Here is a 23,386-nt window from a genome sequence, read left to right as displayed (position 1 = left end):
TCATCAATAGATTAAAGGTTGGGAAAGGGAACACAGAATTGGACAGGCGTGAAAACCTCCTTATTAAACTATTACTAGTGATTGATATAGCATTCATCCGTAGATGTGGTCAACCAAGCACTAAGAACAGATACAGTGATATCCCCTAAGAACATGTGAAACATTTTGCTCACTATGGTTTTCCAGAGTTTCAGGCAGGGTTCTTCCCCAGTGTGACCTGGAGACAGTGGCGTAGCGTGGGTTGTCAGCACCCGGGGCAAGGCAAGTAATTTGCGCCCCCTAACCTGTGGATTTGCGCCCCCTAACCCTAACCCCCAGATGTTGCGCCCGGTGCGGCCGGCCCCCTTGCACCCCCCACGCTATGCCACTGCCTGGAGATGCCAGGGATTTGGAACCTTTTGTGTGCAAAGCAAGTGCTCTACAACTGATGTTAAGAACATAAAAAAGTCCTGCTAGATCAGACCAGGTGCCCACCTGGTCTAGCATTCTTCTCTTACTGTGGCCAACCAGATGTCTATGGGAAGCCCACAAGCAGAATTTAAGCACCACAGCACTTTCCCCTCCTGCGATTCCTAACAAATGTTATTCAGAGGCATTCATCTTCAGAGCAGGAGGTGGGTCTGAGTAATTCCTGGGGGGGGGCTTAACACGCATACACATCACTTTATGTTGGAGCTGGTTGTATCAGGTCAGACAACTGATCCATCTAAGTTCAGGGGCAGGCACTGAATAATTAAGCTGGAATGAAGTGACGCTGCTATGTTGCTAAACAAGAAGTAATACAATGGGCAGAAGCTGCAAGGCGGAAGCTACTAACATACCCTGCAACATTTCTCCGATGAAAATAGGGACATCCTATTGCATAATTATAATAAATATAATTTTATACCCTGTCCATCCGACTGGGTAGGCCCAGCCATTCTGGGTAGCTTTCAACATATATAAAAACATAACAAAACATTAAACATTCAAAAACTTCCCTATACAGGGCTGCCTTCTGATGTCTTCTAAAGGTTGTTACTTATCTCCTTGGGTTGCATAACTCCATACTCTCCAACATTTCTCTGATGAAAATAGGGATATCCTAAGGAAAAGCGGGACATTCCGGGAACAATTCAGAAACTGAGACAGCTTCTGTAAATCCAGGACTATCCCTGGAAAATAGGGACACTTATAGCGTCTGTATTAATTAAAGGCACAATGGCCTTGAAAATCCTTGATGGAATTGTCAGCTATGCCACTCCACACAATAATAATAATAATAATAATAATAATAATAATAATAATAATTTATTATTTATACCCCACCCATCTGGCTGAGCTTCCCCAGCCACTCTGGGTGGTTCCCAATCAAGTGTTAAAACAGTACAGCATTACATATTAAAAACTTCCCTGAACAGGGCTGCCTTAAGATGTCTTCTGAATGTCAGGCTGTTGTCTATCTCTTTGACATCTGATGGGAGGGCGTTCCACAGGGCAGGCACCACTACCGAGAAGGCCCTCTGTCTGGTTCCCTGTAGCCTCACTTCTCGCAATGAGGGAACTGCCAGAAGACCCTCGGCGCTGGACCTCTGTGTCCGGGCTGAACGATGGGGGTGGAGACGCTCCTTCAGGTATACAGGACTGAGGCCGTTTAGGGCTTTAAAGGTCAGCACCAGCACTTTGAATCGTGCACTAGACATGTTAGAGTTGCAGTTCCTTTTTAGCATAGGAAAAAGATAACCACAAATCAGGTCTAAAAAAGTTGGGAGGATGACAGAGAAAGCACTGGAATGGAAAAGGCAAGCAATGCAGTTGACTGGGATTCCCAGCAAATAATAATGATAAAACGAGTGAACAAAACATGGAAATTCCAGACCACAATCTCTTGGAGTATAGGAGCTGCTGCCCCTTGACTGTCCTGTGGGCTATGCATAGGGCAGATAAATGCTGGCTTGAGTCTGAGAAGTGGCACCCTTTTCGGATCAGACATGCTGACCTGCTGTTTTCTACATAAACAGCAAATGAAGGCCAGTGGTGATAGGTATAGAGTGCATTGACCCTGTTCACGAGGACACCCAAATCCTTGCATAATTCTAGCAGGAGTTTAATATAGGACAGGAATTGAAGAAATCATTACAACATGAAGTGGTGGCATGCAGACTCCACCTGCACCCTTTAAGTGACTCTGTTGACACATGCTATACTGTACCGATCTTCTTGGACATTTGCTTGTGTGTCTTCTCATGTAGGTGGAGCAGATCCTCTCAGAATTCCGGCTACAGGAACAGGATCTGAAGAAGGTGATGCATCGGATGCAGAAAGAGATGGACCGGGGCCTGAAGCTGGAGACACATGAGGAAGCCTCTGTGAAGATGCTGCCCACTTATGTACGCTCTACCCCTGAGGGATCAGGTAAGCAACAATGGTGGTCGTATCATTTTGGTGTAGCTCAGGAGGTCTGACCTACAACCAACCCACCTGCTGAAGTCAAGGATACTAGCATAGGAATAGGTAACCTGTGGCCCTCTAGAAGTTGCTCAACTCAACTCCCATTGTCCAGGCAACAGAAAACATGGGCAATGGCCAGGGATAATGGGAGTTGTACTCCAGCAGCATCTAAATGGCCAGATGTTCCCCATTACAATGCTATTGTCCAGAAGCAGCTCACCAAACAGAGCTTCTTGGCAGGTGAGTCACTGTTGCTTACCAGGATGAAATGGGGGAGAGGAGAGATGGCAAGGAGATTGGCATGGTGCAAATGCATTGGCAGGGGCCCTGAATTGGCTGCACTGACCTTACTGCTTCTTCACCCCTTCTCCTTCCAGGAAGCAATAGTGACCCACTTACTGGGAGCTTTGTGGCTTCACCCCATCCAACGAACCACTTCTGCTAGTATGTCTTCTGAACTCTTATGCCCTGACTCTGATCCAGTGGTTTACTATAATTGAGCTGTTCTCATTATAGGTTGCTGGCCCATTTAATGAATGTCAGAGACTGCGGTAGATTAACAGTAACTCTTTTATGGTATAAAAGTGACTATACGGTAGCCCTAATAAACTCACTAATGCAGAACTTATTTGTGCTTTAGTCCTAATCTAGCTTCGCTTCCCATGCCCTAGCCTGCCCTTTCAGGATCCCATTTCACCACATTTACAAACAACTGAGCGAAACAATGAGCTGCATGAACAACCCTTAGTAACTTTTGTACCATGAGGTGACGACTAGACTGTCAGTCAGCTCTAATAGCACCTGGGGATTATTCTGCTCTGTAATTGGTTGCTATTTCTATCTAAAGAATGATTAGTCTCTGTATTGTGCATTTCCTCATCCTTCTCCCTCTGGAGGTCACTTTCCATGCTCATAGGATGGGAAACAAGCTGCCATAGATGGCAACTGCTGATGTTTCAGGATCTTGGTCTATTGAAGCTTTGTTCTCCTGCTAGCTCTGTCCTTAAACTTGTTGATTGTATGGCTGGATATGATTCTGGCACAAGTGTCTTCTGTCTCAAGTGTCTTCTGCTCCTTCTAAATGTATCACTGTTGGTCATCACAGCATTGGATTGTGGTGTCAAATAGTGCACCTCTCCCTGGTTCTGACCATCACCTCTGATTGTCAAGTTTTATTCTCACCTGTGAACCAGGATGTAGTTTTAGTAATGCTTTTACCCCATAGTGTTTATCAAACTGTAACTTATATAGGCTTTTCTGCCTTTTTATCTGCTACATGGACTTCCTTCAGATCAGGCCACTGGGGATACAGGTCTGTTTCCAGGGTCAGAACTGCTTCTTCGTTGTTGACCCATTAACAACTATGCTGGGCTGTTGGTTGCGTTAATTGCAGTTGCTCTATCACTCACTTAAAATGGATCTTCTTTTTTCAGGCTCTGCTTTGTGGTTTGGATTGCTCTTTGTGACTCCCCATTGGCTTGTAGGTAGTGTTGGCAATGTGGCTAAAATTACATTTCTTTGTGAACTGGGAAAACTCCTTCTCTGCAAATTGTGGGACATTATTTGTTACAAGTTCATCAGGCCCCTGTCTGACAAATACAGTCTTTAAACAACTGGTGGTGGTAGAATTTGTAAGATCAAACATGTGTGCTATTTCTAGATACTTAGAAAAATAGTCTATATACGTAGCAACCGGGTACTTATGCTCATGTAATTCATAAATGTCTGTTCCAACTCTTTTCTAAGGTCTGTCCGGTAATGGAGTAAAAGTGGTTTCTTTGGCTGAGTGGCTCTATTCTAGTGGCAGAAACATCACTATTCTCTTTTTATATATATAATTTTATTTATAAACGTTACAACAATTATTCAGCCATAATTCTAACATTTCAGACTTCGACTCCCTTCGCCCTCTTTCTGTGGTTCTTTACATTTATTTTCATCCATTCCTGCATACTCCAAATTATCTTAACTTATTCTTCTAATCATCTATTCTCATATATATCTCAGATATGTTTTTGAAACTGCAGGTTTTTACAATAATGTCTTGATCTGTTTACAGTTTATTTGTAAATACTCAATAAACCATTTCCATTCCTTTCTAAAAAAATAATAATAAATGTTATCTTGATTTCTTATTCTTCCAGTAAGTTTCATCATTTCTGCATACTCCATTAATTTCAGTAACCATTCTTCTCACTTCAGGACCTTTTCTTCCTTTAATTTTTGGGCAAATAACATTCTTGCAGTTGTGGTTGCATACATAAATTTCTGTACTGTTTAGGTAGTTCTGATCCCATGATGCCCAAAAGGAAAGCTGCTGGGTTTTTCTACAAATGTTATCTTAAACGGCTTTTTCAATTCATTATATATCATTTCCCAGTAAGCTTTAACCTTATTACAAGACCACCACATATGGAAAAAGGTACCTTTTCCAACACTTATTCGATTTTTATTTATACATTTTTGCCAATCTACTAGGTGTTAGGTACCATCTATATAACATTTTCATATAATTTTCTCTTAAACCATAACATGCTGTAAATTTTATATCCGTATTCTATAATCGTTCCCATGCTTCTATTTCTGTTATGACCAATATCTATTGCCCAATGTAACACTGAAGATTTCACTTGTTCGTTCTTTGTCTCCTATTCCAATAACATCTTATACATCTTAGATATCACTTTAACATTACAGTTTAACAGATCTCTCTCTGGTTGTGATAGTTGTTCCCCAAACTCCTGCTTCATATCCTTTTTAAATACTTCATTCAAATGATGATATTGTAACCATGTTGTTAACACCCCTGATAAATCCTTAAGCTCTTTTAATTTAAATTTTCCACCATCCTCTCTTAGCAAATTTCAATAAATTCCCCAACTTTCCATCATATTTTTCTTTTTCACCTCTATGGCTTCCAAAGGTGAAAGCCAAAGTAGCATTTTAGTATCCAATAAATGTTATATTTATCCCATATTCTATACAAATTTTTCCTAATTATATGGTCGGTGAAACCTTTATGTATCTTTTCTCACTACAAATAAGCATGCCAAAATGTTATCATGACCTTCCAAATCTAAAATATGTAATTCTTCAATAATAACCATTCCTTCAACCAGCACAGACAAGATGCTTCATAATATATTGTAATCTCATATCCGGCAGGGAGAAACCTCTCTCTTTTGCATCTATCAGTATTTTATATTCTATTCTCAGTTTTTCCCCCTTGCCAGATATATTTAGAAATATCTTTTTGCCATTTGTTGAAACAATCTGTCTTGCCAATCACCAGTATTGATTGAAACAAAAATAACATTTTTGGTAATACATTCATTTCTATGGTTGGCACTCTACCCAACAATGAAAGTTTCATTCTACCCCATATTTGCAAATTTCTTTTAATATCCTCTCAAGTTTTCAAATAGTTATCTTTATATAAATTTATATTCTTTGCTGTTAACCATACACCTAAATATTTAGCCTTCTTTTCAATCTTTAGATCTGATATATTTTGTAGTGTATATTTATTTTCATCATACATGTTTTTAAGACCTGCTATTTCTCCATTTTTTAATCTCTTCTAGTGCTTTCAGAATTGACTCTGTTGGTTCTTCTCCAGATATCACCATATTGTCTGCAAATGCTTTTAATTTATATTGTCTCTGTCCCACCCTTATTCCTTTAATTTCTTGATTACATCTTATTCTTTGTGCCAAAACTTCTAAAACTAATATAAACAATAAAGGTGACAGCGGGCAGCCTTGTCTAGTTCCTTTAGTTATTTTACAGTTGTTCGTCAATACATTATTTACTATCAGTTTTGCTGATTGTTCTGTATATATTGCCTTGACTCTTTTATAAAAGTGTCTCTGCAACTTATATATTCCAAAACTTTAAACATAAAGTCCCAGGAGACATTATCAAATGCTTTCTCTGTCTAAAAACATTAAGGTTGTTTGTTTTTCATTTATCACTTTTAAAAATTCTGTTACATCAATTATATTTCTAATACTATCTTTCATTTGTCTTCCTGGCAAAAATCCGTCCTGATCTTGATGGATTTCCTCTTTTGATACAGCTTTCAACCTATTAACTAATATATCTACAAAAAGTTTATAATCGTTATTCAACAAAGATATAGGTTGATAGTTCTCAACCAGCTCTTAGGAATCAAGGTTATATGTGCACTCTTCCTGAGTGCTGTGTACACACTCCCATTTACTATTCACCCAGTGTGCTTCCATTGCTGGTTTGTGAAGCTGTGTACACATAATGTTAACCGCAATCCATATCTATCCCATAGTTTCTTGAGAATCACTGTGGTTTGCTACATTTCTCACTAAACTAGCTACAATCTGATTTGATTCCATAAGCACATCCACACACACCCTTCTGCCCACTGATGTGGACAGACAGCAGGTGACTGGGAAACACATCAAATCATACTGATGTGTACAATGATTTATGAATCTGGTTTGAAATACAGCAGAAAAATATTTAAGCCGGTAATGTGTAGACAGTCATAGTCTTGCACACTCTCTATATTTGATGATGCCCTGGTACCCTTCACAGAGTTTCACTAGGACATCTTGTCTCATCTCAGCAGGAATGACAATTCAGTTTCTGCAAAGGACTAAGCCCTTTAAGTGTGAGTCTTTCTTGTTCCCCAAAAAGGGGTTTGAGCTTGGCTGGGATGCTCCTCTATTCATTTAAGCCAGGCATGGCCAAACATCATCCCTGACCACTGGTCCTGATAGCTAGGGATGATGGGAGTGGTAGTCCCAAAACAACTGGAGGGCCAAGTTTGGCCATGCCTGATTTAAACAGTGTAGTATGTTTGCCAGTTTTGGTAGAAATCTGCCTCAACACTGTACCATGCCCAATAAGCTTTTCAACTCAAAAATGGATTCTGGTGGGCTAATTCCTGAAATAGCTTCCCCAGCCACCCACCACTGGTCATAAATGGCGATTCCCTCAGCTTTTTCTTACACATTTGCCTTTAGAAAATAGAAGTCAGGCAAGCACTCCATCACCATAAGTGTTGACATGAACCACCCTGCCTCTTAATTACAACCCTGCAGTTGAGTTGGGTTCTTCTAGGATCTGTGTACAAGGCAACCTAGCCCAGGTGGTCCCCCAAAGACTAAACTGACATGTCACACTCTGGGATTGCAGAGGTGGGAGATTTTCTGTCTTTGGATCTCGGGGGCACCAATTTCCGAGTCATGCTGGTGAAAGTGGGTGAAGGTGAAGAAAAACAATGGAATGTGAAGACAAAGCACCAGATGTATTCCATACCGGAGGATGCCATGACGGGAACAGCTGAAATGGTGAGTCAGATGAGCAGGTGAAATCAACCAGGTTACGTATTGCATTATGACTTGCAGGTGTTCAGGAATGGGAGAAGGCTTGCCCTTGGGAAGGAGGGAGGCCACATTGTCAGACTCAGAGGCAATGTAGTCCACTGGGCAAAATGTTGGGCCTGGCCTGGCCCTGAGTTCAAACCCTTTCAAATAATGGCTCTCACTCTCAATTCAGAACCTTCCACAGATGTCTCCAGCTGTCCAGGACAATTGACATACCCTTTGTCTAAACCCAAACTGTGATCTTGCATTGCAAGACAAACTCAGTTGACTCCATTTGCATCTGATGAATGCTTATGCCATGAGAAAAATGGTTAGACATAAAATGTTGGAGTCAACGTAGCGCTGAACAGGTCATTCCACCAGCACAAGGATTTGTCCTTGTGCAACACAATTATCACCCTCTTTCTTCCCTCTGCGTACCCTCTAAATCTGTCCCTCCAGAGGAGATTTGGGAATGATACAAGGCACACACAGGTGGAAGAGAGGGGGCAGACATATTGCTTCGCTTCCAATCAATGCATGCCTCATAGTTTTCTGGTGAAATCATGTTACTTTTTATGCCACAAACTTTCCAGGTTCCGTGCTTTCCCATTTTTGTTGCACTATAGCACAAGAGTGCCCCTCCAGGGGACAGCTGTGCAATGACATTGGGGAAGCCTCACAGAACAGCTAATAAAGCAGAATTATGTGTGAACAGTATAAACCCACCACTTACACACTATTATTGCATCAAAGACATGTTGCAGAGTGAGCGAAATTGACAGATTCATCCATCCCTCCACGTTCCTCCAGAACTGCTTGTGGAAAGCTAAGGCAGATCGCTGAACGTTTTCCCTTCCTTTCCCCCCAAACAGCAATGGACTTTTTTTTTGGGTGTGTTTATTTCTTCCCCAGCTCTTTGATTACATCTCAGAATGCATCTCCGACTTCCTAGACAAACATCAGATGAAACACAAAAAACTACCTCTGGGCTTCACGTTTTCCTTCCCTGTTCGACACGAAGACCTCGACAAGGTGGGATTTGGGAAGGGGGTTGTCCATTGCTCTTTCTGCATGAGTTGTTCATTTGAGCCACTGAACCAGGTATAATGGTAGCCTGCTGAATGTAAGTAATATAACAATACAGCACCTCCAGGCAGGGGGAATACTACAACTCCCATCAGCCCCAGGCAGCACTGTCCAAATGCACAGCAAACCAACAACTTTCCAGAATTTATAGCAGAAGCATCATGCAGAAAGATGACACACGTGTCACTGATAGTCATGTACAACCATTCCAGATTCTGGAAGGGTGCTTTTCCACACCTGTCCATTGCTCCAGTTGTTATCCTGTTGCTTTCCACACATCAGTTAATGATGATTATTATTATTACATCACACTGACCCAATGCAGGGATAATTTTCGCCAAAGAGATTTTGCTTATTTCAGGATGTTTCTTCTGATCCTTTAAACCTCTCGGTCTGCAGGGGATCCTATTGAACTGGACTAAAGGCTTTAAAGCGTCAGGAGCTGAAGGGAACAACGTAGTTGGGCTTTTGAGAGATGCTATCAAACGGCGAGGGGTGAGATGAAAACTGTGTTTTGCTGTTCAGTTCATTATTTCTCCTCAGTTGCTTCGTAAGACTGTAAGAAGCTCCCTTATACCAGGTCAGTCTGTCTGTCCATCTGTCATCTAGCTCATGCAGTGACTGGCAGCATTTCAATAGAGTCTCTAGCAAAGGGTTCTTTCCCACCACATCTTATCTGCTTCTTTTAACTTTGGGCTTATTCCAGACTTACATTTCCTCCGTACTTTCTCAGCACGATCTGTGCTTTAAAGTTCTGTATCTGAAAATGCTTTCTTTTTTTGCTACGGAGCCTTCTCTGCGAAAACCTGCTTTTTACAGCTGAATCAAAGCTGATGGCAATCTGCTAAAAACCTGAATTGCTGTTTGTTGTTCTTCAGCTTTAGAGAGTGGGTTTTTGCAGGGAAAGCTCTGGGGCAAAAAGAAGAGCACTCAGACATGGACTGGCAAAGCGCAGGCCTGTACGTGGAACGAGCAGGGCAAAAGTTAAGTGTGGAGAAGCCCCTAGCCAAAGGTGTTGTCAGGTACAGGTGGCAACCATTTTGCACAGGGTTTCCATTCCTGGCCCCTGGGTGTGTCAGGAGAGTCTGCAAAAGCCCACCCAGCCCTGTTCTGCCCTGTTCCACTCCTGTACTGCCCTGCCCCTCTTCTGCCCTCTTCTGGGTACGAAAGATCCTGTGCATTGGCAGTCGTGCATCAATTGGATGTGCACAAAACGGTTGCCACTTGTCCTTAAAGGATTCACAGATTTGGGGGCGGGCCATGGCTCAGCGGTAGAACATCAGGTTCGATTCCTCACTTCTTCAAGTAAGGCTGAGAGAGAAAGTCCCCCTCCCCCCGGCTTGAAATCCTGGAGAGCTGCTGGCTGTCTGTGTTGACAATACTGAGCTTGATGGACCCCAAAAGCAGCTTCCTACCTTCCTATCCAAATTTGCATGTATCAATACTTCTGGGCAAGATGCAATGGCAAGTGTCTGGAGTCTCACCCGCACAGCCACCCTTCCTTCCTTTCACGTGTTTTAGCCACACACACTTACTTCCAGTTTCCCAAGAGTATTATGGCACTATAGTATTCCATGGTGAAGGGTTGTTGCATTTGTTGGGGACGCGACTGAGCCTCTTGGGCTTGCTGATCGGAAGGTCGGCAGTTTGAATTCCCGCGACGGGGTCAGCTCCCGTTGCTCTTTCCCAGCTCCTGCCAACCTAGCAGTTCGAAAGCACATCAGTGCAAGTAGATAAATAGGTACTGCTGTGGTGGGAAGGTAAACAGCATTTCCATGCGCTCTGGTTTCTGTCATGGTGTTCTGTTGTGCCAGATAGAAGCGGTTTGGTCATGCTAGCCACAGGACCCGGAAAGCTGTCTGTGGACAAACGCCGGCTCCCTCGGCCTGAAAAGTGAGATGAGCACTGCAACCCCATAGTGGCCTTTGACTGGACTTAACTGTCTAGGGGTCCTTTACCTTTACCTTTTTACCTGTTCTATCTGTGCTTCTCTTAGTTGCAGTGCTTCTTTCCACCCCTTTGTAGGACTTTGAGATGGACGTAGTCGCAATGGTCAATGACACAGTGGCAACGATGATATCCTGCTACTATGAGGATCACCAATGTGAAGTTGGCATGATAGTGGGTAGGTCATCTCTCCTTCTTAATATGCACCTGGTCACAATCAGCTTCAAACTGGGGCTTTAATCCTTATTTCTATTTATTGGACATAGCTTTCTGTGGGATGTAGGAAGCTGCCTTATACAGGTCAGCCAAGTTGTACAATCTAGCCCAGTGTTGTGCACTATTACTGGTAACTGCTTACCAAGGTCTTAAGCAGAGGGTCTTCCTCATGACTTGCTACCTGATCCTTTCAGTTGAAGATGCTGGGGGTTTAACCTGGAACCATCTGTATACAAAGCATCTGCTGTGTCTCTCGTGAAAGCCATTGTTTCTAACACTTGTGGGGGACATGTCATGCTCCTTCTGGGGTACATCTACACCTTTGGTTCCCACCCTGCACTCAGCCCTCACCTGTGGCTCCTAGAAGCTGTCAGAATGCGACAGCAACCACACCCCGGGAAACAGATTTGACTTGCTGGCTAAGCCAGGTGAGGGTAGCCAATGGGTCTCGGTGAGTTAGGGAGGTGGGGACTTGTTATCTGGGCAGCCCAGGACATCCATGCACAGTGCCCAGGCTTGCACTCTGGGGAGGTCACTTTGGTACTGCTAACACAGCAGTTTGACTTCACCCCCAGAGGCAGACAGATGCCAGCAACAACCTTGATAATGGCCTTAGATATCAGCAGACAGGCTAAAGCTGAAACAATGCATTGGCTATTACCATTCTCAGCAGTCTTCACACCAGAGATGGATCTACTATAAAACTAATGAAGCTTAAGCTTCAAGGGCCCTGATTCCTGAGGGGGCCCAGAAGCGACTTTGGTCCACATTGCTTAAAAAAATCTGGGCCTACCTAGCTGACCCAATTTGAGTGGCACGACTCTAATTTTTTGTTACATATATTTCAACAACCCCAAAGTTTGACAGATGTTGTAAAGGTGTGGTGATCTGTCACGGAACAACCCCACTGAAGAGGATAACAGTGGTTACCCAGAGCTCATTGTTGGTTGCGAAGGGGGGCCCGTGATAGTTCAAGTTTTGGGCCCCCCAAAATGTAGGTCCACCACTGCTTCCCACTGGTGCATTATTGGTGATCATTAGATATCTAGTTCTTGTCTATTTAAATTCAAAGGAACTCTATTAATCTATCAATTGTTTAATCAATCAATCAATCAATCAATCAATCACCTATCTGTCTGTCTGTCTCTCTAACTATCTATCACATAAAGAAAAGCAGATGGGTCACGACCAGACAACTAGAAAAACTAATACTGGCATCAGATTCCACTAAAGGCTTGGCCAAAGAACCAGGTATTCAGCAGGCATCTAAAGCTTAGAAGAGTAGATGCCAGCCATATCACAGGGGGGAGTTCCAAAACCAGGGTGGCACCATTAAGAAGGCTACCCGCTGTGTTGCCATATTGTAGACCTCAGTTAAAGATAGCACAGCCAAGAAAGTCTCCTTGGTGGATCTTAACAAATGGACAGGCCTATCCAGGACAAGGTATTGTCTCAGGTATCCCAAGTTCAGGTAGTACCGGATTTTTTGCACCATAACACTCACTTTTTTCCTCCTAGAAAGTAAGGGGAAATGTCTGTGCGTGTTATGGAGCGAATGCCTGCGGGTGGCGGGGGGGATCTGCTGCAGTCGTGAGCAGAGGATCCATGGTTCCCCTTCCTTCCCTTCTCCGTGGTTACAAAGCATGGATCCACATGGATCCTCAGGATTTTTGCATTGGGCTACTCCAAACTCAGTGTCAGATCACATGTCTGTGGCCACAGCATGAACCACAAAAATCATATATCCACTATTTCGTTTAGAATATTTTTTTTCTTGTTTTCCTCCTCTAAAAACTACGTGCGTGTTATGGTCTGGTGCGTGTTATAGAGCAAAAAATACAGTATAAGGCTTTGTAAGTCTCTGTACCTTGAAGCAGGTTCACTAGCATATAGTCAGCCAATGCAGTTCTTTCAGAATCGGTGTTATATTTGCAGTAGACCACCCCATAGAGAAGCCAGAGCTCTCCAGCAAACTCCACTTGCTAGCCAGTCACGTGAAGTCATCTGATGTCACCTGTCAGTCATTATGTGCATTTGCGCCCTGAGACTTTCCTGCTGGAAAACCCACCATGAACAACAAGAAAGGTTGTTGTTGTTGTGATGTTATTTATGACTTGCTTCCTATGAAGAATTTTGAAGTGATTTTGCAGTACACACACACACACAGCAACTGCATATGTAAGAACTGTTAGAACAATTGCATACGAAGGTTGTGCCAGAGTTAATCTCATGCATTGTCTGAATGTGGTGAATTCTCTCTGCGTTTTGATTCTATCAGGCACAGGTTGCAACGCTTGCTACATGGAAGAGATGCAGAATGTAGAGCTTGTGGAAGGGGATGTAGGTCGGATGTGTGTAAACACCGAATGGGGAGCTTTTGGAGCATCAGGGGAGCTGGACGAGTTCCTCTTGGAGTATGATCGTGTGGTGGATGAGACCTCACTTAACCCCGGTCAGCAGCTGTAAGGAATATGACTGATAAAATTAATGTTTATTGCTTTCTTGAGTTTCACACTTCTCATTGTGGATGAGACAGAGAGGATGCCTTTGGGCGGTCATTAATGCTGAGGCACCCCCAACCTAGTACTCCCCAGATGTTGTCAGACTCTCTCATCGCCTTCTCAGTGAGAGGATGGGGGTTGGAATCTAAAACATCTGGAAGGCACCAGCAGGTTGGGGAAGCCTGGCCTAGCCCTATCAGCCGAGCGCAGCTCATGGATGGTTTGAAATCAGGGGGAATATTCCCTATGGCAAACCTGATCTCTGTTTACACTAATTTTAAAAGCAGACGTGGCAATTGGTTGGTGTGCGTGGAGAAACTCTAACAATGGGAACATGATCTGAATCTAGGCATAGTTACTGCATTTCATCCATGGAGTTGCTTTCTGGTCTCTGTAGCGTCCCAAATGACCTGAGTAAGGATCCTCTGTGGGATCCTCTGAGATGCAGCTGACTCATACTCTCCTGCACATATTTGCTGGAGAGAAAAATGTGCAGAGTCCAGCAAAGAGGGAGAGGTGGTTGTTTTTCCTGCAGCTCAGAGAAAATAGCATCTATTGCTGAACAATCAGTCTTGATATCTGAGAGGGTTTTGCTAAAACAAGCTGCAGTTATGTCACCTAACAAGTCCTGCCCCTAACCCCAAACAACATGTACCAGTGATTTAATATTCCCTTTCCCCAGGTATGAGAAGATCATAGGAGGAAAGTATATGGGAGAGATCGTGCGGCTAGTGCTATTAAAACTTGTCAATGAAAACTTGCTCTTCAATGGAGAAGCAACAGAGAAGCTAAAAACCAGAGGATCTTTTGAAACTCGCTTTATCTCACAAATTGAAAGGTAGTATGTTTCTTTAAGGTATTTCTTTTCTTTCTCTCTCTTTACCTGCCCAGGGTTGGTGTCACGGTTAGGCATTGTAGGGCATTTCCAAAGCCCACACCCTCAGCAAGGGACCCACTTCTGCACTCTGGAGCCTCCTAGCCTTCTGCTTCTCTTCCTCACTGCCTAATGGTCTAATTCAGTACCAGGCAGCTTCCTATATTCCTAAATATAGAATCAGAGTTCTGTAGAGTTGGAAGGGACCCTGGGGGTCATCTAATCTGACCCCCTGCAATGCAAGACCCTCAACACGCAGTCCCTAATCCAATTTGAAGCTATACCACTACCTCCCAACCTCAGACCTTTGCCAAATGATGAGGAATTGCTAACAGAACTCTCTTGGCGCTGTGGTCTAAATCACTGAGCCTCTTCGGCTTGCCAATCAGAAGGTTGGCGGTTCAAATCCGTGCAATGGTGTGAGCTCCAGTTGCTCTGTCCCAGCTCCTACCAGCCTAGCAGTTCGAAAGCACGCCAGTGCAAGTAGATAAATAGGTACTGCTGTGGCCGGAAGGTAAACGCCGTTTCTGTGCACTCTGGTTTCCATCATCGTGTTCCGTTGCACCAGAAGTGGTTTAGTCCTGCCGGCCACATGACCGGGAAAGCTGTCTGTGGACAAACACCAGCTCCTTTGACCTGAAAGCGAGATGAGCGGCGCAACACCACAGTCGCCTTGGACTAGACTTAACCATCCAGGGGTCCTTTACCTTTACCCTTTACCTTGAAAGGGGCATTGTTCGTGGTAGAGCATCTGCTTTGCATGCAGACAGTCCCAGGTTTAATCCCTGGCATCTTCAGGTACAACCGCTTGAAAACCTGGAGAGCGTCAACAATACCAAGCAACAATACCAAGCAACATGGACTCAATGTAAGGCAGCTTCCTATGTAAACTTCTTTTGAGCAATTCCACTACAATCCAGCGCAAGTAGTTCATCTCTTTAGTCTGAACATCCTCAGATGCTAGTACACAGTGGCTGCATTCCCACTGGTTGGAAAATTTAGAGTAGGAAAGGGCTGGCCAACATTAGGAGCCGCCTAGACTGTGCTGCCATTTGAGGCTAGCAGATCTGGGCAAACAGTCCACCCTGGACATTGGGCACTGACTCACCTGGCCGGCTCTCGTGGCTCCACTTATCCCTTCCAGGCTCTTGTGGGTCAGTTGGGGGCTCATAGAAGTCAGCTGGAAGAAATCAAATGAGTAAAATTAACAAGGACAATAGTAAGGCCCTCAAAGAGTTCTGTTCCTGCTCTGTATGGACAGAACTAAGCTGCTCAATTCGGCTTCTACATTAAGAACATAATAATATAGGAGAAGCCAGCTGGATCAGGCCAATGGCCCATCTATTCCAGCATCCTGTTTTCACAGTGGCCAGCCAGATGCCTACAGGAAGCCTGGAAGCACAACAGCGCTCTTCTCACTTTGGATTCCCAGCCACTGGCATTCAGAAGCATACCACATCTGAGTGGCTCATGGTGAAACCCATCCCATGGAATAATATTCAAAACAACCTCCACTACGGTGGTTGTAACTTGTGTCCCACAAGCCCTTGCTCTTCTCCTGCTAGGAGGCAAACAAATTGCATTAGCACCTGGTCCACAGCCACCACATTCTCTCTCCTCCCCAGTCTTATGAAGTGCAAATCATGAGATGAAGCGCACAGGTTGGTTGTGGCCTCCTGCTTCTGGTTTTCCATTGAGACCTGGGGCGATGAAACATGCCAGCCCCCTCCACGATGGCAGTAGTGAGAGCCCTTGTACTTGTCGTTCCCAGTGATCCCGGTGACCGTAAGCAGATTTACAACATCTTGACATCCTTTGGGCTGTTGCCCTCTGTAACAGACTGTGACATTGTCCGTATGGCGTGCGAGAGCGTCTCTACGAGGGCTGCGCAGATGTGCTCAGCCGGGCTGGCCGGTGTCATTAACCGCATGAGAGACAGCAGGTGCGAGGACACGTTGAAGATCACAGTGGGCGTCGATGGCTCCGTCTACAAGCTCCACCCCAGGTGAGACCTACCTACACAGTCTGGCTATATCTTGAGGCTTCTAGAGAAGCCTGGGCCTTTCCGAATGATTCATTAGCAGATGTTTAACTATCCACACAGGGACGCAGGTGGCGCTGTGGGTTAAAGCCTCAGTGCCTAGGACTTGCCGATCGAAAGGTCGGCGGTTCGAATCCCTGCGGCGGGGTGCGCTCCTGCTGCTTGGTCCCAGCGCCTGCCAACCTAGCAGTTCGAAAGCACCTCTGGGTGCAAGTAGATAAATAGGGACCGCTTACCAGCGGGAAGGTAAACGGCGTTTCCGTGTGCGGCTCTGGCTTGCCAGAGCAGCGATGTCACGCTGGCCACGTGACCCGGAAGTGTCTCCGGACAGCGCTGGCCCCTGGCCTCTTAAGTGAGATGGGCGCACAACCCCAGAGTCTGTCAAGACTGGCCCGTACGGGCAGGGGTACCTTTACCTTTACCTTTAACTATCCACACGCCTCTAAACACTGGTGATTTAGCAGCGCACAGCCACTGCTGTTCTGCTTGAAGGTGGAAATGGAATAGCAGCTCTGGGGACATCCACAATGTACATTGAATGCACGTGGCTTCCCCACCCCCCAAAGGACCCCAGGAGCTGCAGTTTGTTAAGAGTGCTGGGAATCATATCTTTTTATAATTGTTATTAATTGGGCTATATAGAAATTGGGACAACCCCTCAGCATCTGCAGCGATACAGAGGCCCTCCAGAATGGCGGCGTTGGTTTTGTTTGTGGGTGTATTCTGCTGCATGCTGTTGCTGCAATAAAGTTGTGAATTAGTAGTGAATTTATACCAGACCAACCAAGCGTCATTCCACTTTGTTAGTGGTTCCCTAGTTGCCATCTGGAGGAGCTCTCTCTGTAGCGCAACAAAAGCAGGACAACACACACATTGCCCGTTGTATGAAAAGTTCCAGGATTTCAGCTGGAAGCTACAAGACATGCACCGAATGGAAACAAAGCAGTACGTTCGTCTAGAAACGTTTGCAGGCAATTTTGAAAATGAGATTGCATGTAACAAGGGCTTTTTTCCAGCTGGAACTCACCAGAACTCAATAATAATAATAATAATAATAATTGATTATCTATACCCCATCCCATCTGGCTGGGTTTCCCCAGCCACTCTGAGCGGCTCCCAACAGAACATTATTAATAATAACAAAAAAATGATAAAACATCAAACATTAAAAACTTCCCTAAACAGGGCTGCCTTCAGATGCCTTCTAAAAGTCAGATAGTTGTTTATTTCCTTGACATCTGATGGTAGGGCATTCCACAGGGTGGGTGCCACTACCAAGAAGGCCCTCTGCCTGGTTCCGGCACCTCTCAGATGTGTGCCATTGCCATTATAAGAGAATAAGGGAGGTGTTCCAGCATCTCTTTTTCTGGAAAAATAGCAATGCGTATAACTGTCCCGGTACCATCATGAGCACAAAACATGATTAATGCTCAATTTAAGAAAATTCTGGAAGGGCCCATACGGTATAGGAATAGAATATTATGTGTATATGTGTCACTTAGACTCCGGCTGTTGCTTTTTCTAAGGAAAAGCAGTTTCAGTAGAGAATCCTGCCTGGGGAGCGGCTGGGGAAGGAAAAGAGCACTTAACTCTTCCCCCACCTACTGTTTTTATGCTGCAACTCCCCTCGGCTGCTTCCCCTTTCATGGGGTTCCAGATGTATGTTTACCTTTGCAAATTAATGTCTGTTGCTGGACCTCTTGGCGGCAAGGATGGATTGGGGAAGAGGGAAGACCCAGAAGAAAATGGAAGGCAGAGAAAAGGTCAGAGGTGCACCTGCATATAACATTTAGTTTGGCTTTTCTTCAGTCGATTTGAAGGGGGTCACCACAGACATCTGACAATGGCACCTCTGGCAGTGGGGTGGTAGAGCAATTTGCCCATGTTTTTATTATTTGGCCTCATAAAATAGTCTCGCTGTTCATTAAGCAGCACCGTGCTGTGGCGGTAGCAAGCTTCACGCTGCTAGGCAGGAGGTAAGAGACAATAGCTGGAAGAGGAAACTCCCCGAGTCTGTGTTCAGAGTCCAGGCCGAAGCTTAAATCTATGAACTGGGGTCTCAGACACACCATGAAGGGCACGTCCGCAAGCTGAGGCAGCTTTTGGCACTGTTCACTGAATGCCGAATTGAGCTAAACTAGAAACCTGGAAATAATCCCTGTTGGAGAAAGGGGCACAGCCCCTCACCAGATATCAGCGCTGTTGAAACAGTCTGCATAACAAGTAGTTTAGTCAACTGATTGGTTGGATTAATAGAATATACATCTCTGTATCTTGTGATTTGTTGGGGGCATGGGAAACGGAACATAGCATCTGATTTGCATGTAGAAGGCCCCATGTTTCATCCCTCACATCTCTAGGTAGCGCTTCTAGATGACCTATGTATTGAGAATTCATTCTGATTTGCTTGAAGGCCGGTTAGATGTTCATGTGTCAAAGCGAGTGTTACCCCACACTTCGCTATCGCTTTCCCTACCATGAAAAGTCCAACCTTTAGGGAAGATGATTTGTTGCGTAAGACCGTAAGTCAACTGCAATCATGCAACCTGAATATGCTGGTGTGTGGTTGGATCCTGCTTGAAAACAGCAACAGTCTGGAAGCTCCCTGCAATCCTGGAGAACTGCTGTTAGTTAGCATAGACAATTCTGGCCGAAATAGACCAGTGGTGTGATTCAGTTTAGGCAGTTCCTTGTGTCAGCCTTTTTCAACCTTGGGTCCCCAGATGTTGTTAGACTACAGTTCCCATCAGCCTCAGCCAGCTTAGCCAATGGCCATGGATGATGGGAATTGTAGACTAATAACATGTAAGGACCCAAAGTTGAAGAACTCTGCCATATGTTATTGCCTATACTATATGCTATATGCAAAGGGGGGGGGGAGCAAAACTTAATTCTGTGCAGGCTCCACATCCCCAAAGCTGTGCAAAACTGCTTACTGTATTTATTATTCTATTTGTTTATCTAGCAACATCTACATACCACTGGGTCCAGTTCCAGTGGGTTCTGTTGAAGTACCAGTGCCTTGGAACCTGGCCTAGCATGTCAGGTGCTGATACCAGGTCTGCTTGGCAGAGGACATTTAGAGATAGGTCTCTGGAGAAGGTCTCAATGTTCAGTAGCGTTGGGAGGGGATTTGATACATTTCGTATTTTAAGGTGAATTTACCAAATTTGCCCTTTCCAAAACATGATGTGAAGTGAAACCTAGCCATCTTTGGAAATGTTCTCTTGTCCGAAATTTGCAGTGCAGTTCTCCAACCAAGTAATGTGTACAATAGTGCAGATAAAAGTGTGTGTATGAATGCATTAGTGAAAAATTCATACAAAATGCATCATATTAGATTACAGTGCTTTGCCAAAATGTGTATATTAGGCAAAATTGCATATACAGTGGTACCTCTGGATGTGAACGGGATCTGTTCCAGAGCCCCGTTCGCATCCTGAGTAGAACATAACACACGACTGCGCGTCTGCCTGTGTGCGGGTTGAGTTTCACTGCTTCCACGCATGCGCGTGATGTCATTTTGAGCGTCTGCACATGCACGAGCGGCAAAACCTGGAAGTAATGCGTTCTGTTACTTCCGGGTCGCCATGGAGCGCAACCCAAAAAGGCTTAACCTGAAGCGACTTCAACCCGAGGTATGACTGTATATATATATATATATATATATATGCGCACTAAAATACTGATTAATTTTCGTGAGGACTTAAAAAACAATAATAAATCTGCAACCTGCTATGGAGAAAAGCGAGGAATGGAGAGAATCAGAAGTCAACGTATGTCCATTCCTAAAACCCAGACAGATTTATGTAGAGAGGTGGAGTTCCCGTCTCAATTTCTCCCCTTGTCTTTATCTCTCTCTTTTTGACCCAGCTTCAAAGATCGGTTCCACGCAGCCGTCAGGCAACTTACACCGGACTGCGACATCACCTTCCTGCAGTCGGAGGAAGGCAGCGGCAGGGGAGCGGCCCTCATCTCGGCGGTCGCCTGCAAGATGGCGTGCATGATTGGCCAATGAAATGCCGCTGCGAAAGGACCGTGAAAGGGATGCCACCGGCCTGGGAAGTGCCCCCTCGACCCACTGCCAGGCTGAGGTGTTTCAGGGTGTGCCAAGGAAGCAGAACCAGAAGACGGAAGGTTTTCCTGGGGGTGGGGTGGGGAAGGGGGAGGGAATGGAGTGGTGTCGGGTTCCTCCGAACCTCTGCCTCTACACAACACAATAACCATGCAAAAATAGTCTCTCCTTTCTGTCCTTAAAACCTTCTCCATTCCTGCAAGCGCTGGGGAGGGTTTCAATTTATGCAATAAGCAGCTTCTCATAGTACAGTGTGGGGGGGGGGCGGTTTGGAGAGGTGGTGTTGCAGGGATGGGAAGTCAGGAAGGGAATAAGTTTTGCTTTCTTTCTTTTCTTCGTTGGACAGCTCAAGAAGCAGGGATCTGGGCAGAATGGCATCTAGTTGCAAAGTACGGTTTCTTCCTCAGTAAATGGGTTGGGAAGGTGCAGTTCAAGCTGCCGTTATCAGCCACTGAGGAGCGTAGTGCAGAGAAGGCAACTTTGAGTAGACACATTCTCCAATCTCCTCCTCCTCTGGTTTCCAAGACACTAATGGTTTCCGTGTGAGTTTCTGAGTCAGCTTGAGCACAGACCGGGGTCCTCATAAGCAGAAGAGCCCAAGTGAAAAGTCAGGTTTTTGCATTATTTCCGGCTCTTTCCACCTTCTCCAGATTTAGGATCGCAGGCTTAAATCCAAGCTTGCAATCTGGTCCCAATACTATCGCCAGTCCAAACTGTCATTTCCACAGAGACAGATATCCGGGACCATCTCTATGTCGTTTTTTAAAAAAAGAATCAGTCACCATTAACATGGAGGGAGCTTGAGACTAAACAGGGCCCAAGAGAGCAAGCAAAGGCCGTAAAGCATTTTATGACCCGAGAGTTGTCTGCTTGGGTACAGCTCGCCTTGCCTGGATCCCACCCTTGTTTCAATGATTCTGGAAAGCAAGTAATATACAGACCGCAATTACAGACAGTAATATACAGACCAGCAAGTAACAGACCTTGGAACAAATTCAGTTCCAAGGCTCTGCACACCTCAAAGGGATGTGTGCGATGAATAACCAGATAGGTAAGCACTTGGGTCAGGGGGAAGTCATTTCGCTGGGACACTGCTTGCCCACCTGTGATCAGTCCACTAGTGTGCATGGGACATAGTGGGATGAAACCAGACCCCTCCACCTGCAAGCATGTTAAACCTGCCACAGGGCGAAAGGTGAGTTGCAATTGCATGTGTGACTTGAAGTGGGAAAGTAACAGGCTTCAGTCTGGAAGCTCCTAAGATTTACTGAAGACGGGTCCATTCTGTTTTTAAAATGTAATGTCTTGGGCATCCCTCAGCAACAACTACAGAAAGTTTGATCTATCTGATTTCAGCTCGTACAGATGTTTGATCCAGATTATCTCTCCTCACTGTCATAATATTGTTTATTTCCCACTTTTTTGGTTCCTTTTTCCTCTGTCTCCTGCTATCCTGCTTATGGATCCAGGGGCCCTTTTATATTAAAAAATAATAAGAATAAAAAAATAAAAAAATCTTTTTAAACTTGCCCCTGTCGTATCTTTTTTTGTTTTTGTTTATCAAACCTTACACTTGCGTTACAGTGTGGAGTGGAGTACAAAGCAATGTCAATCCTATTCATATTTAGGTGGCGCTAGGGACGCAGGTGGCGCTGTGGGTTAAAGCCTCAGCGCCTAGGACTTGCCGATCGAAAGGTCGGTGGTTCGAATCCCTGCGGCGGGGTGCGCTCCCGCTGCTCGGTCCCAGCGCCTGCCAACCTAGCAGTTCGAAAGCACCTCCGGGTGCAAGTAGATAAATAGGGACCGCATACCAGCGGGAAGGTAAACAGCGTTTCCGTGTGCGGCTCTGGCTCGCCAGAGCAGCGATGTCACGCTGGCCACGTGACCCGGAAGTGTTTCCGGACAGCGCTGGCCCCCGGCCTCTTAAGTGAGATGGGCGCACAACCCCAGAGTCTGTCAAGACTGGCCCCTACGGGCAGGGGTACCTTTACCTTTACCTTTAAATTGCACTGTATTTGGTGGGCCTTACTCCCAGGTAAGTAAGAACAGGATTACAGCCAGTTGAGATTTGTAAAAGGAGGGGGGCTGTTCTAAGAGACTCCAATCCATTCTATTATCCCACCCTCGGTATTCTACCCTACCCAACAACAGCCAATTATTATATTTGACTTTCCCCTTTTTCATATCAAGACAAGCTGGTGACAACAAAGACCCAGTTTGGGGTTCTCTCCTTGCCTTGTTAGGTTCACCCCCGCTGATGTCCACACCATATAGCATTGCAAAACTGTACCTCTTCTAGCACAATGAAAACGAGGTTCTCCATACAGTCACTATGCAGTTGCATATGAGCAGAATAGTTCATTTACGATACATCCATGCCAGCCTAACATCAGGGCAGTGCACATGGATTTAACTCGCAACCGTGGGAAGTAGCTTACCCTCAGGTAGGCAATGCTAACTTGTAATCACGCCTGAACCATCTTTAATGTTTTGAAAGATGGCGTTCCAAAGCAGTGGGGTCACCACAGAAAAGGCCATGTTCCCAGTACTTTCTAATCTTACAGGTCTTAAAAAAGCAGAACCTCGGGTGCTGATGTTAGTACACAGGGAGGCTTATGCCAGGTGTAGATGGTTCTTCAGACAACCTGGTCCCAAACCACACTGTATGGCTTTAAAAGCCTACTGGAAATAGGGTATGAAAATAATTAGGCTGTCAGTGAAGCTGGTACAAATTGGTGTAATTGGTCAGAAGGCCTGGCTGCCCCAAGTGTTCTATTATATAACATATAAACCTGTCATGAAATGTGCCCATGAAATGGTGTCTGTATGCTGTTTTTCATTCTCCTCAGTAGAATAATAGCTATCTTG

General features: G+C 44.9%; 1 protein-coding gene across 7 annotated transcripts in view; it reads left to right on the top strand.

Moving 5' to 3' along the window:
- Positions 1–22,047, top strand: part of GCK (glucokinase) — a 47,982-nt gene extending 25,935 nt beyond the window's left edge. For 6 of the 7 annotated variants that reach the window (XM_079955120.1, XM_079955124.1, XM_079955123.1 and 3 more), the window contains 9 exons: positions 2,232–2,394; positions 7,606–7,760; positions 8,691–8,810; positions 9,264–9,359; positions 10,890–10,989; positions 13,306–13,489; positions 14,211–14,366; positions 16,174–16,407; positions 20,317–22,047. In XM_079955120.1, coding sequence (XP_079811246.1) covers positions 2,232–2,394; positions 7,606–7,760; positions 8,691–8,810; positions 9,264–9,359; positions 10,890–10,989; positions 13,306–13,489; positions 14,211–14,366; positions 16,174–16,407; positions 20,317–20,461 — 1,353 coding nt within the window. In that variant the 3' untranslated portion in view covers positions 20,462–22,047. Of the gene's footprint in view, positions 1–2,231; positions 2,395–7,605; positions 7,761–8,690; positions 8,811–9,263; positions 9,360–10,889; positions 10,990–13,305; positions 13,490–14,210; positions 14,367–16,173; positions 16,408–20,316 lie in introns of those variants that run through there. The other variant, XM_079955126.1, reaches the window with a different exon arrangement.
- The last annotated feature ends 1,339 nt before the right edge of the window (positions 22,048–23,386 follow it).

This window comes from Podarcis cretensis, assembly GCF_951804945.1.
Source record: "Podarcis cretensis genome assembly, chromosome: 15".
Lineage (NCBI taxonomy): Eukaryota > Metazoa > Chordata > Lepidosauria > Squamata > Lacertidae > Podarcis > Podarcis cretensis.
Note: the sequence above shows the minus strand (reverse complement) of the source record. Positions and strands in the feature narration are given on the sequence as shown.